At 36.2% G+C, this 15,482-nt stretch overlaps 1 protein-coding gene across 1 annotated transcript; it reads right to left on the reverse strand.

The window, feature by feature from the left end:
* Window positions 1-184: 184 nt before the first annotated feature.
* Window positions 185-15,290, reverse strand: LOC107678513 (exocyst complex component 3-like protein 4). Its single transcript, XM_016473787.1, has 14 exons — window positions 15,106-15,290; window positions 13,274-13,563; window positions 12,949-13,029; window positions 12,135-12,347; window positions 9,943-10,561; window positions 7,160-7,277; window positions 6,916-7,041; window positions 6,332-6,432; window positions 5,825-5,923; window positions 3,045-3,168; window positions 2,624-2,746; window positions 1,399-1,551; window positions 1,189-1,307; window positions 185-1,098 (listed from the first exon to the last, which is right to left on the reverse strand). The coding sequence occupies exons 2-14, from the start codon at window positions 13,539-13,541 to the stop codon at window positions 882-884; spliced, it is 2,361 nt and encodes a 786-aa protein (XP_016329273.1). The 5' UTR covers window positions 13,542-13,563; window positions 15,106-15,290; the 3' UTR covers window positions 185-881.
* Window positions 15,291-15,482: the final 192 nt, after the last annotated feature.

Here is a 15,482-nt window from a genome sequence, read left to right on the forward strand (position 1 = left end):
TAGGCCGCCGCCGCTCACTCTAGGCCGCCGTGTGTGACGCTGTGTTTCGTTGTGAAAGCGAAACTACTTTGTTTGGCTTTCCAAAAATGGACACGACTAGAAATCAGTGGTTACGTTGTATTTACAACACTGTTCCAGAACACTTTAACCCAAATATTCAGATGTGTGAATTCTTAACCCCACCCCAGACCTTTCTAATTTTCAAACCCTGGTTACGGCCATGAGCACAGACATGGCCTTTTTATTTCGTTTATGTCGCCCTGTAAGGTAAGCGGTGCAGACTGCTTTTCATCATCTGTAGCCTAATACTTGGAGAACAAATGAAAACATATTTTATTTGGGAAGTGAAACATGTTCCATCTTCGAAAAGATCAGGGGCTTTTGACACAACATCAGCCTGCAGTGTTATAGAGACCTCTGGTGGTGTACAGAAGATGTTTTGATAAGGTTCTCAACTTTTACAACTTATTTGTATTTCTGTAAGAAGTCATTTCTGAGTGAAGACAATCAGAAAGACATCAATTTAACATGACCTGAATGTGAGCTTATAGCTGTTTGTAGAGGATTACTGAAACCAGCATGCATTTTTGACTAGAATGTGGCATCTAGAAATATCACATTATCAAGGCCTAGTAGTATTTTATCATTATTTACTAATAACATTAACAAATGGCATAAGTATGATCACAACATACTAAAAACATTTTTTGCCTCATCTATTTTCTCCAAAAAAGCAACAGTTTCAAGACCATGAGGGATTCACAAGAGGCATGAGAACATTCCTTATTGCTCATAATATATTAGTATTGCTCATACTTTGAATTAGACATATGGTCGCTTTCAAACAATGATTTTGTCCACTTCAAATCAAATGAAGTGCATTAGCTGTCTGGTACAGTGAAGGACAAACAGGAGAAGGGTGTACCAGCCATGCAGTCTGTGTTAACTGCTGCTTGAATCTCACTAAAGAGAGCCTGCTCTTTATTCCTTGTATTCCCAGAGCTCTGTTTCAGCTCTGCCAGCCGCTGTAGTATAGTATGCTTTTCCCTGCCTCTTATAATTCCCCGGAAGTACAGCACAGCTGAGAGATGACTCTTCCTGAAATGGGTAAAACTTTCAATTAAAGTAAAATTAACAATGTTAAATTAACAGAAATTGTAAATCTACAGCAAGTAATATGACTCTCACCTGATGTCTGGATAGTTATTAACTAATGGTTGTAAATGTTGTTTTACATCACTTTTTTTGCACCCAATGATCATGCTCAGCTGGTTCCCGACTGGATGGAGCCAATCTAAGGTTGAGTTCTACAGAAAATAATATGGTAAGGAATATATTAGGATGTTCTGATGAAAAAGCACAGCTGTACAGAGTTGCATTATGGAGATTGTACTGTACCATATCTTGGAAAATCTTCTTCAGTTCCTCCCACTGATTTGTTATCTTAGTGGCAGCTGTCTCATTCTTCCTGTTTTTGCATGAGTAGTTATTCTTCATAAGCTGAGAGACATATTCCTTCACCACAAAAAAGTGAGCTTTGTTCACAAAAGCCTAAAGAGACATAAACAGTGGAAAAACAGAAAAAATATAGATACAGCAGAGAACATGAGCCAGAGATGCCAGAGATGGCACTCTCAATAGGGTGCCCATATTTTAGTTTTCTGAAAAGAGGACAGTGGGGGGCGGGGTTTCGCCTAACTTAGCATACATAACGTATATGTAGCAAGGTTTTTTTTTTGTTTGCTGGTTTTGTTTTTAGAATAAATAAAAAGAAAACAAGTAGATAGAATAGAAAAAAAATAGGGAATGCTAGTGTTAGAGGCTCATTTTTAAAGGGGTCATATGATGCGATTTCAAATTTTCCTTTCTCTTTGGAGTGTTACAAGCTGTTCGTGAATAGATCAGATCCCTAAAGTTGCAAAGACTAAAGTCTCAAACCCAAAGAGATATTCTTTATAAAAGTTAAGAGTCAACCACGCCTACCTAAAACGCCTCGTTTAAACACACCCCCACATATCTACGTCACTGTGTGGGAAGATTTGCATAATGCAGCCCAAATGTTCACGCAAAGAAAGAAGGCGTAACTTTTATTCTCGCTGTAGTATTGTTGTTCCCGCCGCCAAGTCGTGAAGGCGCTGTGTGTTTCGTTGTGAAAGCGAAACTACTTTGGTTGGCCTTCCAAAAGAGGATGATATCTGCTTCGTCATCACACCAAATACACAACATAATGTTCTTTTTAGCAACATCATGACCCCTTTAAATAAAAATAAGTCAATAGAACAGAAAAAGAATAGATAATGCTTGTGTTAGAAGGTCATTATTTATAATAAATAAAAAGAAAATAAGTAGAAAGAACAGAGAATGCTAGTGTTAAAGGCTCTTTCTTTTTAAATAAAACAAGTAGTTAGAATAGAAATAGCATAGAGAGTGCTAGAGTTAGAGGGTCAAATAAAGATGAAAGAGATGTATTTTTAGCCGTTTCTTGAAAATGATTAAGGCCTCAGCTGCTTGGATTGAGTTTGGCAGGTCATTCCAGCAGGAGGGAACAGTCTCTCAAGTTGTAGCAGAATGGTTACATTAATGTATGTGTATATTAATGAAGCAAACTGGTTGGCACTCTCACCTGTTTATGTTTTGGGGTCATGTACTTGCTCTGATCAGAAAGAGTCTCAGTTCTGTTGATCAGCTTTGAAAAGTCTTCATCAAATGAAAACCATTTCCCTGTCATTTGTCTCCTGAGGAAAGGCTACAAACAGAAGCTCTTTATTACTTAATATTAACTCACTCCACTATCAAACATATACATTCAGTTAATTATCAATTTCCAGTTGCATAATCACATACATTATTGTTTATTTCTATACTTCAGTGATTTATTTACTTTAAGAATCCTGCACATATATGGTATTGATTTGTATTAAAATAAATACTTCATAAAGGTTGTTTGCCTGTTACAATCTGCATGACACTGAGAGTCTGGTGTGACTCTCAAACTACTGCCATTGTTTAACAATGAGAAAAGTGTGCATTTCAGAAGCTCACACCTTGACATCTGTTTTGAAGTCCTCCATCACACCTTGACTCAATCTGGTGGTCAGTCCATCTATTTCGTTTTGAACCAGCCCTAGCTGAATCGGGCAGGTGTCTTGATAGCTCTCCATGTGCTCTCTGGAGAAAAAAAAATATTGAAATGATATAGTATTATAGTATTGTAGTGTCAGCTGTAAAAAAGAGAACCTAGGGCTGGGCGATATAGCTAAAAAATGTATCATGATATAATGTTTCATATCATTTGGTATCGATAATTATAGAAAATTTTTTATAACCTTTCTTAAACAAAGAGCAGTAGAAAAAAGGTTTAAATGTAACCACTGTATTTTTAATTTACCCAATTTATTAAGAAAAAACAACACCTTATTTTAGTTTTAACAGTCAAACACAAAATAAAATTGAAACAAATATCTCCTTATATTTTATATGCAGATTAAATAAGTGTTAAGGAAACATTTGGCCTGTCTCCTGAGGCCACAGGAGGGCGCAATGAGCAAAATAATGCACCTCATTACATTTTTTATTCAATGCAATGAAATAACGACTGTCTATAAAAAAGTGCATACCCTCTAAACTAATATTTATAAATCAAATATGATTTCGTAAATTGCATAAACAATTATGAACAAAACAGCATCATGTAGTTATGCATAGCTTAATACAAAGCGCCGATCACACAACTGCCTTTTAAAAACATATGAGACGCAGTGGAATGGAATAAAACCATGTTTTCTAAAAGTTGAACCTCTTTCTATTTAACTTTACATGATTTTCTCTTGTGATCTCTTGTGCGAGACGTGAGTGCAACAGTCAGTTGTGCGTCTCAAAAATGCGCCGAATATACGTTCTGTGTGAATGGCTTGGTTTTGGGTTTAACCTAACCAATATCTTCTCTGCATTGAGCTTCTATATTTCTCTAATATTTTCAATGAAAAATTCAGCAGCGGCGCATCTTGTGGGTTCAAATGGAGAAACTAACAAAAACATTAAAATGCAACAACGACACTTAAATCATCATCACTGCATCTCGTGCGCCGCTGAGGCTCCTTGACGCACACCTAAAATTCAAAAAGGCCTACACCGTTTTTGCATTCGAATGCACATTTTTATTTTAAATTCAACTAATATTTTAATTTTTTTAATTCACAGTCTCCTCATCACAGGCACTCATTTCAGCATGTTTGTGTGTTCTGTTGTCACTCATAACACGCGCCTTTAAATGAAAAAAGCGTGAAACTATCGTGTGCTATATCGAGCGTTATCGATGATGGTGTACCGTCGATAAATATCAATACCGTTTTATCGCCCAGGCCTAAATAGTTTATAAAATGTGGGTTTTGTCTGTTTGCAGTTTGTATTTTGCTCTTTATGTCAATTATGTCCAGTTGTAAAATAAAAAGCAGAATAACAAAATGTGTTTATATTTTGTTCAATCTTTATATCCAAAGATTAATTCTTCTAGAAAGAACTATAGACTGGCATACAAAAAGTGCAAAAAATAAAAAAATAAATAAATAAAAAATCACAATAGTATTATAAAAGAAACACCAACGTTTACCTCAAAATCATTTAGTTCGCATACATGAAATACATACAAATATGTATGAATAAATACTTGTTAGTGTATGCTAGTTTGTTAGTGTAACACTACCATTCTAAAGTTTGGGGTATGTGAGATTTTTTATGTTATTTTAAAAGAAGTGCCCTATGCTCACAAAGGCTGCATTTACTTGATCAAATTTACAGTAAAAAAGTAATATTGTGGTATAATAATAGAATTCAAAATAACTGTTTTCTATTTGAATATATTTTAAATTATAATTGCCTATGATGCCAAAGCTGAATTTTCAGCTGCCATTACTCCAGTCTACAGTGTCACTTGGTCCTTCTGATTTGCTGCTCAAGAAACATTTTTTATATTTGAAGAAACGTTTCTTATTATTATCAGTGTTGAAAACAGTTGTGCTGCTTTCTTTGTGGAAACTATGATCCTGAATACAAGTATTAATTTCATGAAAAATGTACAAAAATCTTAGTGACCCCAAACTTTTGGTAGTGATTCACATTTGGCAAATGGATTGGATTACAGCTAATAAACTTAAGGGTTTCTGGTTGCCTAACAACAAAGCAGAGAGGATTAATTTACCATAATAAAACTGTACTGTAATACAGTGTTTTCTGCTTTGTAATATTTAAGAAAAATGTAATAATGTATTCATATCTAAAATCTCTTAATTTTATGAAAATCTTTTTTTTTTCTCTCTCTCTCTCTGTTAGAACTCCCTTGTTTAGTTAGAATAGCCCAAGGTCTTTGGTTTAAGTTTTGGAGATGCACATCCAGTGGTTTCCATCATTCTGGCATTCCCCACTATCAAGGACTTCCCCTGCCAACTGCCTGACTGCCTCTATATAGCACAAATTCCAAGAAATCACGTGACTGATTGTTATGTTTGTTTGTTTTTTATTCATGACATTTAAAATGACTGCTCAAAAACAGCTGGTACCTAAACTGAGCGATTATGAGATAAGATTAGAAGATCAAATTAAAATTCTTCCATTGATATAAATGTGAATGGTAACAAATACCTTTTCTCTGTCTATTAAAGACCTCCTGGCTTTGTAAACACAAAATCTTTCTGAATGGGTGCTCGTGAAATAATTGAACTAGACTAATGCGGCTAGCTATATAATATTTCTGCTCCTCCCAAACACTTGAAAAAAAGAATTTTCAATGAAAATGACGTTTGGGCAGTGTGTTGTGTAAATGACTTACTTCAGGGCACTAAAGCTGTTGATGTAGCTGATGTGATACTCTGCCCAGAGAGAGGAGTTAGACAGAGGACTGCTCCACTCAACAAACGCTGACTCAAACCTACAAATAACCACAACCAGTCATACAGAGAAATAAAACAAACAAACAAAAATAATTAAATACTGCCCAAATTCTATGCAATAAAACTAAAAATAAACCAATGACTTAATTTATTAGATATTATTGAGGAGAAATAAACATGGAAATGTGTTTCATGGGATGTGGTTTTGATCAAGTCTACGGGAAAGGTGTGTCATATGTATAGATTGGCAAAAAGAAACTGGGAAATGATATGCCAATCTTTTTTACTATAATAAACATAAAAATTAGCACATAACAGCTGTTAAGTGAAAGAAACTTGAATAGTTGTCCTCTGTACATAAAATATAGACTACAGAAGCTTTTAGAGCTGTAGATTTACAAAACTGACTTCCAATTAGCATGTTACTGTAGTTATTTATCACAAACCGTTTTGGAAAGGTCTTCAGTTCCTCCAAACAGGAACGCACAACCTTCTGCTCAAGGTTCACATCGATTCTTCTGGATCCTTGTACATGCCCTTTAATATTCTGGGAAAGAAAACAACATAAATGTGTTTTGCCCCCTTGTGCTGTTTTTTAATTACAGTGTCCTCGAAAAGATTTAGGCACTTAAACCACTTACAAATGTCTAAATGGCATCAAATTAGATTTAAAAAATATTGAAACCAAGTGGCATCTGCACACAAATGATGCATTGGTAATGTACTGATCTTACATAGACAACAAAGCACTTGAACATGCTTGATCATGAACTCATAATTACAACTTCATAAATGTGAAGCAGGAAATTTCTAATAGCATGTGAAGACAGCATAAGTTTCCTAATTAGTTTTGGGACCACTATTAGTTAGTTAAAATACATGTCCAATACTGCCCTCTATTGGTAAACAAATGCCCTCGTGAGTTTGTGGCAGTATAAATGGGAAATCAAAGGACTTTGCTTTAACGCTCATTTTACTTCCATGTAAAACTGAGTTAAGGTGAGCTAATTATGAAAGTCTGCAGTCTTACAGTCCAGATGTCCATGTCAATGTGTGAGCTGTAGATTCCCACATCAATCACTGGTTTTCTCTTTTCTCTCCACATTTCCTCATTCTCCAACTCAATAATTCTGTTGAGTGATGTTTTCATGTCAGCCTGTTAAGAGCACAGATTACATTGAATTCAGAAACTCTCAGATATCATCTGACATCATACTGTCAGTACGATCTCACTACTAGTGTTATCTCAGATGACAAATATGCTTTTATGCTACCTGTAAGCAAGCACAGTATTTGTCTTTTATCTGATTAAGGAAATCGTTGTCCAGTGTCAGCACTCTCTGATCTTCCTTCAACTCAGGCTGCAGAGAGCTGCTTCCCATTACCTTCTCACTATGGAAACAGCAATTAAATTCATAATTAAAGCCATAATCATAACCTTTAAAAGTCACATCTATAATCATAAATCTCATAATCTGTCATAAAACATGTCTCTCAACTCTCAAGGGATATCCATTAAATATATGGTTCTGTGCATTATTTTGAAACCAAGTTCTTCAAAATGAATCTCATCAACTGGATCACAAATGAGTATCCATATAAGGATTGAAGACGGCTGGAATAAATCAAGATGAGCTAGTCATCACACTGAACCAAAACTGTGTTTGGGTCATTTAAAGGGTTAGTTCACCCAAAAATGAAAATTAGCCCATAAATTACTCACCCTCAAGTCTTCCTAGGTGTATATGACTTTCTTTTTTCAGACGAATCCAGTCGGAGTTATATTAAAAATTGTCTTTGATCTTTCAAGCTGTTTCATGGCACTCAGCGTGTGTTGCATGCATCAGTCCAAAAGAAGCTAAATAAAAAGCGCCCATCCATAAAAAAAGTGTCTCACACGGCTCCGGGGGGTGAACAAAGGGCTTCTGTAGCGAATCGATGTGTTTTTGTAAGAAAAATATCCATATTCAAAACATAATAATCACTTTAATGTTACAATGTTACACATTAAAGTGATTATTATGTTTTAAATATGGATTTTTTTTCTTACAAAAACGCATTGATTCGCTACAGAAGGCCTTTGTTCACCCCCCGGAGCCGTGTGAGACACTTTTTTTATGGATGGGCGCTTTTTATTTAGCTTCTTTTGGACTGATGCATGCAACACACGCTGAGTGCCATGAAACAGCTTGAAAGATCAAAGGCAATTTTTTATATAACTCCGACTGGATTCGTCTGAAAAAAGAAAGTCATATACACCTAGGATGACTTGAGGGTGAGTAATATATGGACTAATTTTCATTTTTGGGTGAACTAACCCTTTAAAAACACTTGACCTTTCACAATTTGAGAAGTGGATGTTTGGAGCTCTGGACATTCATCTGAAAAGCCTCTGATTGACACAGTAGATCAGTCTTTTGATTGGCTTGTGTGAATGAGAATGTGAATCCAGTGAAACTCCAGGTTTAATGTCAATGACATCAAATGCTAATTGGTTCACGGATCAAATGCCATTGAAATGAAAACTGACGTGGTGTTTAAAGGTGGGGTAAGAGATTTCTGGTAGCCAATGTTGACATTTGAAATCACCAAAACAAACACGCCCCTACCCCAAAAGGGTCTCGCCCCTATTTTGATAGCTCCGGACTCATTATAATCAGTGATGCTGTCTACACCATAGATATATATACATATCTATGGTCTACACTGGATGCGGCACGGCAGGGCACGACAAATCCCCGACAGAAAACTGCTTCATGACGTATTGACACAAATTTCAAATTATTTTCAACAGTCGCTTTGTGTAGTCCAGTGTACTAGACAGACTTTAGTTGTTGCGGTGCAGACACGGTGTTACTCACCTATCGAGAAGAAACAAAGCAACATCGGCGTCCGATCGCAGGCCTTCCGCTCCTTGAGTTCTCTCCAGTGCTGGAAAGCTGATCCGATATTTACACGGGTCCTACTTCTTGCCTTATTGCCTTAAGCCTTCTTTTGTTCCGCAGATGTTTTCCTCTTGTTTTTTATCTCTATCTTTCTGTCGCTCGGCTGGCTTGTTTTTTATCCGCCATCTCTATCTTTCTGTCGCTCGGCTCGCTAACCTGAGCACTGAACGCTCTCGCCTCCACATCATGAGTAGACATGCCCCTTACTGCTGATTGGCTACAAGTTTGTTTTGCTAGTCGGCCCGAATCAGTTTTCTAAAGCATTTTTGAAAAATCGCTTACCCCACCTTTAAGTAAACGATGACTGAAAAATTGTCATGCAAAGCTATTGTATAGTTTCAGAAGATCTCAAATATATACTTTTGTTCAACGGTTTGGCGTCAGTAAGATGTTTTTTTTTAGAAAGAAATTAATACTTTAATTGAGCAAAGATGCATTAAATTGATCAAAAGTGACCAAAAATACATTTAGAATGTTACAAAAGATTTATATTCAATCCTTTTGTTTTGAACTCTTTAATCATCAAATAATTCTGAAAGAAAAATATATCAGCACAACTGTTTTCAACCATGATAATAATAAGCAATGCTTCTAGAGCAGCAAATCAGCATATTAAAATTACTTCTGAAGGATCATGTGACACTCAAGACTGGAGTAATGATGCTGAAAATTCAGCTTTGCATTACATGAATAAATTACATTTTAAAATATATTAAAATTGAAAACATTTAGGCCTATTTTAAATTGTAATTTCACAATATTACTGTATTTTGATCCAGAAATGGAGCCTTGGTGAGCATAAGAAACATAAAAAAATGTTGTCTTACCAACCCCAAACTTTTGAATGGTACTGTAAATTAAATAATTAAATATGTATTTTATGATACTTTTATGGTATTTTTTTTTTTTATCATTTCCAAACTTGACATTCACTTTTTATAATATGGAACAAACAGCCAGGATATTCTTCAAAAATTCACCTTTTGTGTGTCTCAAAAATATAGTTCATACAGTTTCGAATCAGCATGCTTGCTTGAATATCAAAAAGGGTTTTAAATTATATTGACCTTCTGTATTTAGAAAAACTAAATCTAAACTGAGGAAAACCTCACCTGGGGTAGCGATGAATAATGAACTCTAGAAGAGCATAGTAATCTTTCAGCTCTGTCACCTTTTCCAGAAGTTTCTTTAGATGCTCTCCGACAGCCTCGTGATAGCAGGACACATAGGTTTCAAACACATTAAAGTCTTCTGGATATGAGCTCTGAAGCTCAGTCTTCACTCTCTCCAAATCCTCCACCACAGCTTTACCCAGAAGCCCCAGATGCACTGCCAGCCAGGAAGCGTTCTGCTCACGGCTGTCCAGATGAACTTTCTTCAGTGTATCTTGAACCCCGTTTAGTACCGCATCCCTCCATGCTTCCCTCCATCCCTGCATCGCTCCTGGCTCTCCCTGTCTCTTCTCTTCCTCCAGAATAATGTATGCTACATACACCAGCAGCTCTTTATTGCGTGAGGGAAGAGCACTGGAGTTGCGTACAATGACAAACATTTTGTTCCTTAATGTGCCATAGAGCAGACTGAGATCTTTCTCTTTATTGACTAGTTCGATGGGATAGTCTTCTTGATCCAGAGCTTGATGCTCCTTCTGAAACTCCAGGCATAGTGAGAGTAGATTCACGTAGGCCTTCTCTAAAACTTCCATATCTATCAGTTTGTTAATCTCCATTACTGCAGAAAATAACAGAAAAAAGGAGAACAAAAAGCAAAATATTATAATACAGATGACTACATGAGTTGTGTCGGTTGTGAACGGTAGTGTATATGTGGATTGTTGTTCAGCATGACATGTGGTTATACACCATATAAACCCATTTTTAACCGCATTTTTATAAAGTCAATTTTGGCATGCCTTTTTATGACCTCATTTCAATTCAGAGAAGATTCACTGCTTGAATTCACAGGAACCCAGACAAAATGGTAAAGGTGGGCCCCATACTGTGTAAAGACCCTCGCTAAGAGCAAACTTTTTAAAGGTGATATTTAGAAAAGTATATATAAATTGAGTACCGCAAATTAGGGTTGCTGCGATAGACGGTGTTGACGGTTTTACCGGTGTGCGGTTATGTCATTTGCCCACCGCGGCACCGCCCCCACCGTCGTTTTGATTTTTTAAAGTAATAAAAATAATTTAGTTCAGTTAGAGAACAGACAATACAATTAAACTGAATGCGGCTGCTCAATGCAGCGTGCCGACAGTCGCATGAGGAGAAGCTGACAAGAAGAGTGGGGTGAGACAGACAAGACGATGGCAGAAGAGTTTCAAAACGACATGCAAAAGTGCCTGTTTTAAAAATATTTTGGATTTTGAAAAGCCTGTTGACTTCTGCCATTTATCTAAGGTGATATTGGACGTTTTTTAAACATTAATTTCTTATTTATTTGGTTCCACAGTGTTTGCTGATTTTTATTTATTTAAACTGTATTTTTTTTTTACATCAAGTATGCCGTGTCTCCAAGCTTTCTTATTCGTTTTTGCTAATAACTTACGTTTCTTATTTATTTGGTTTCACAGTGTTTACTGATCTTCAGTTTGCTACCTAAACTTTGTGTAAGTTATTTGTTATTTTATATTATGCATATAAGCATGGTGTTTTATTCATTTTGTTAATAAAAGTTCTATGTTCTACGTTGTATTTTGTTGCTTGAATTGAATTCAAGCAATTGACGCCGAATTGCCGCTAATTTAAAAGTGAAAGTAAAATGTGCACCGCGTTTTTAAGCTATTTAAAAGTGAAGTAAAGTGAGGAAAAGAGGGAAAAATCAAACGAACTAAAAACAAACAACTGCTTGACGCTAATAGACGCGCCGCTAATTTAAAAGTGAAAGTAAAATGTGCACCGCGTTTTTAAGCTATTTAAAAGTGAAGTAAAGTGAGGAAAAGAGGGAAAAATCAAACGAACTAAAAACAAACAACTGCTTGACGCTAATAGACGCTAATTTGAAAGTGAGAGTAAAATTGTACAAGCTTTTACAAGCTATTAAAAAACAGAAGGAAAGCAAGGAAAAACTACACCCCCCACCCACGGTGATACCGGTATTACCGGTGTTGTCACACGTCGATTAGCCGGTGGGAAAATTTCCTCACTGTCACAACCCTACCGCAAATGACCCAAAAGTTATTGGTGTAACAAAAATATTAACCAGTCCAAATATCTAAAACATTCATTAAAATTTTTATCTGAAACCATGATGTTTATAAATCCTTTGTCAACTGCAAAGGGACATGCACACACACACTCACCTGACAAAGGCACAGGTGGTATCTCTGGCAGAGTATATGTGTCTCTGAGCTCCAACACTGTATCTATGACCTCTGTCTGCTCTTCAGATGGAGTCATGGCCTCTGTGACAGGTTCAAGTGGTTCTTGTTTGTGTTTTTTAGTACCCAGACCCAAACTCTGCCTGATCGATGCCCCTCTCCTTGCCAATGAACCTGTTATTTCAACTGCAGAATCTGAGAATAACACAAACGGTTACTGGAGATGATTTATGTATTATATATAACATTCAACTGAGCAAATGGTAGTTAAAAAAAATCAACATGACCATGTAATATGAAAGCTCTTTTTACTTAATCAGTAACTTATACAGTGAGCTATTTACCCTACATTTGACCCTTTTAGTGAATGAACATTTATAGTTTAAAGAGAATATTTAACTGAATAATCTATCTTAATGTACACTAATGCAGTGGATTTGTGTACCCTCATATACATTTCTTTATACCTTATACCCTAATGATATAATAAACATGATATGAAGGTCAAGAGGACACATTCTTTGTTCATGTAACTGTTCTATTAATTTTAGAAATAATTGTAAGGTGTGTTGTTGTGTTTTGTTTTTACATATGTGAAAAATATGCAAAAAGTTAAATCAAAATGCAGGTATGAATTATGAACTAAAGCTTAAACTCCCAAAAAGTACAAAACATTTCAGCAACAAACCTTCCTGTATTGATCGCAACATTTACTATCAACACTTCCTGTCATGATAGCACACATTGTTTTTCACTTGTCTAGAGGTGAATCTAGTGACATGCAAAGACCAGTCACCTGACATAGTTCTGGCAAGAGAAGCCTTTTCTGCCTTTGGACTCTGAAATGAAGATTGTGAGGGAGATCCTCTGCTCAAACCTGAAGAGAGAAACATGCAAAGAGCTTCAGCTAATTAAAAGTCTTATAAAATATAACAAAAAGCAGCTGTTTCTTGGCTAACAGTTCACCTGGTTGTTTATAATTAGGGTTAAACCAGCACTGTTTACACTCACACACTTTATAAGTACCGTAACGTCTGCTTTAGCTTTTAAACTACTGAACTTGAGAAGCCATTGCCACAAAAAGCAACACATTTCACCATGTCTAGTGGATATACACTTACTTGGAGAGTGCGGTGGTCGTAATGGAGCATTTGAGCTTTGGTCATCTGTGTTCTCTGACCTTTTGTTTTTAAATACAATAGGGCTCTTTTTACTGACAGCTTTCAAACTTTCTCTGAACGACATCCTAAATCCAAGACTCTTCTCTTTGACTGGACTTTCCATCTGTTTTTCACCATTTTTCAAACCCTTGGTTGCATCCTCAACCCATTCTGATGGGTCATTAACCTCATTTCCACCATCTACTTCTTCTTTTGTAGCTTCTGCCATTTGACCATCAGTCAGATAAAGCCTGCAGAAAATACATCAAGAACTTTAAGAAATCTTGAATTATTGCACTAAAAACACAGTGGAAGTTTTGACGGTGTTGAACACTAGACCCGAGTGTGAGAATGAAACTGTTGAATCTATCAGCAGGTTCATCATGATGTCGGAAGTTTTTTGTTTACTGACAACATGGTATTTTTTTCAGAGGGGTGTAGACGGCATACGTTGTCATAACAACAAAAAGACGTGAACTCATATTAACACACTGAACAGCCAAAAAAAGTGAATGAGTCATGTGTAGTGCGGTTCTACTACAGATCTCTAAACAATTAGGCTACACACACCTCACATACCATAAACAGCATGACACCTGCATGTAAATTATTAATGTGAGATCTCCTTCAGACTGTGCAAGAAGCTCAACTTCTTCAATCACAAACGAGAGTGATAACAATTCTAACTTTCTCATACTGTCTGAGAAAATAACTGTTTCAATTTAAAGTGTTCAATTTAAAATTTAAAGTAAAGTCACTTCACAATACGGGTTCCAAACTTAATAGATTAACCTCACATATGGTGAATACTGGTAAAGTAGGACACTTCAGAAAATGTTACTTTTACTGCAATTTATCCTGACATTACACTTTTATGGAAAGCTTAGGATGTCTCCCTTTAGGCTATAGCTAAAAGTAAAAATGAAGCATATTGGAAAGAAGAAAATTCAAAGCCCTCTCCTGACCAAACCCCAGATTTTTTCAGGCAATACTGGTCAAGTGGTTAACTGGTTAAGTTGACTGGTTAAGTGGGACACTTCATTTTCCTGACCTTGTTTATTTTTTAGTGTTTTTGTACAAAAAAAAAATAGACCTACACAATGATTCAAATGTTTACTTATTTCATCTTCATAACTCCAATTTTGCCATTCCATTCTGAAGTAGACAACATGTCATTACACTGAACTTACACATTTGTTAATACACTCTACACTGCACTCCACTGCCATTTAAACAGGTTTATTGCTGTATAAGTTAATCATAAACGTCTAAATTCGATATGCTGTCCCACTTTAAATTATTATAACCTCGGTTTATTTCACCAAAGATGACAGGTTGGAAGAAGTCTCTTAGTTATGGAAATATCTCCTTTATAACACCGAAAGCAACACCAGTAGTGGCTAACTATGGTAATTTGAAGAAATTACACCATGATAAATCTTTGTAAAGGGCTGAAATGCGAAACACTACAGGCAGAGTTTTCTCTCTGAACTAGATTACACTATGCCTTCAGTGTGTCACGGACAACATCTCAAAGAAATTCGTTACAATGACACATTTACAGCAATGTAACATCAGTTTTTATACCACTCTGAAGCTTACATTTCTGTTATTAGCACATCCACGGCAACCTGGATTAAAGGTAGCGGGGTAGGCTAGAAGGTCAGTCACTTTTAACACGTTCAAAGGTCAGTCATTTATAACACGTTAAAAAACGTAGCTATTATTATTAATAAAATTATTTTAGAAATATGTTTGTAAACATCGCACGGTAAATCGATGCCCGGACTCACCTGAGATCCGATTTCCTTGTCAAAGTCTGCCACTCGCAATTATCTGTCACTTTTCACATAAGCTATTGCAAAACAAACAGCTGGCAAACGCGCTGCACCGACAGGTTCAACCGCAAGATTAAACTAATCAATTTCCCGTATACAGAGCTGCAAAAAACCCTGGTTCACACAATACAGCCTCTGGTATTCACCTTGAAACGTCACTGAATAGGTGCACTGGGGCGCTCTACTGCGGTCAAGCCAGCCGCACTTTTTTTTGTCTTGCGCGTGTAATTGTGCACTTACGGTACGGGTGCTGAGCGCAGTCAAAATGCATGTAAAGAAGCTGTCATACCGACGTTTCCTTTATAATTAGCTCATTTGACCTTTTATTTTTA

This window comes from Sinocyclocheilus anshuiensis, unplaced genomic scaffold, assembly GCF_001515605.1.
Source record: "Sinocyclocheilus anshuiensis isolate Anshui unplaced genomic scaffold, SAMN03320099.WGS_v1.1 scaffold536, whole genome shotgun sequence".
In the NCBI taxonomy this organism is placed as follows: Eukaryota; Metazoa; Chordata; class Actinopteri; order Cypriniformes; family Cyprinidae; genus Sinocyclocheilus; species Sinocyclocheilus anshuiensis.

Coding starts and splice junctions, on each gene's coding strand:
- LOC107678513 (XM_016473787.1), bottom strand. CDS start 13,541: ATGGCAGAAGCTACAAAAGAAGAAGTAGATGGTGGAAATGAGGTTAAT. Junction 7,278..9,942: donor ATTATTCATCGCTACCCCAG/GTGAGGTTTTCC, acceptor CTGTTTCCATAG/TGAGAAGGTAATGGGAAGCA. Junction 6,433..6,915: donor TTGACATGGACATCTGGACT/GTAAGACTGCAG, acceptor TTTCTTTCCCAG/AATATTAAAGGGCATGTACA.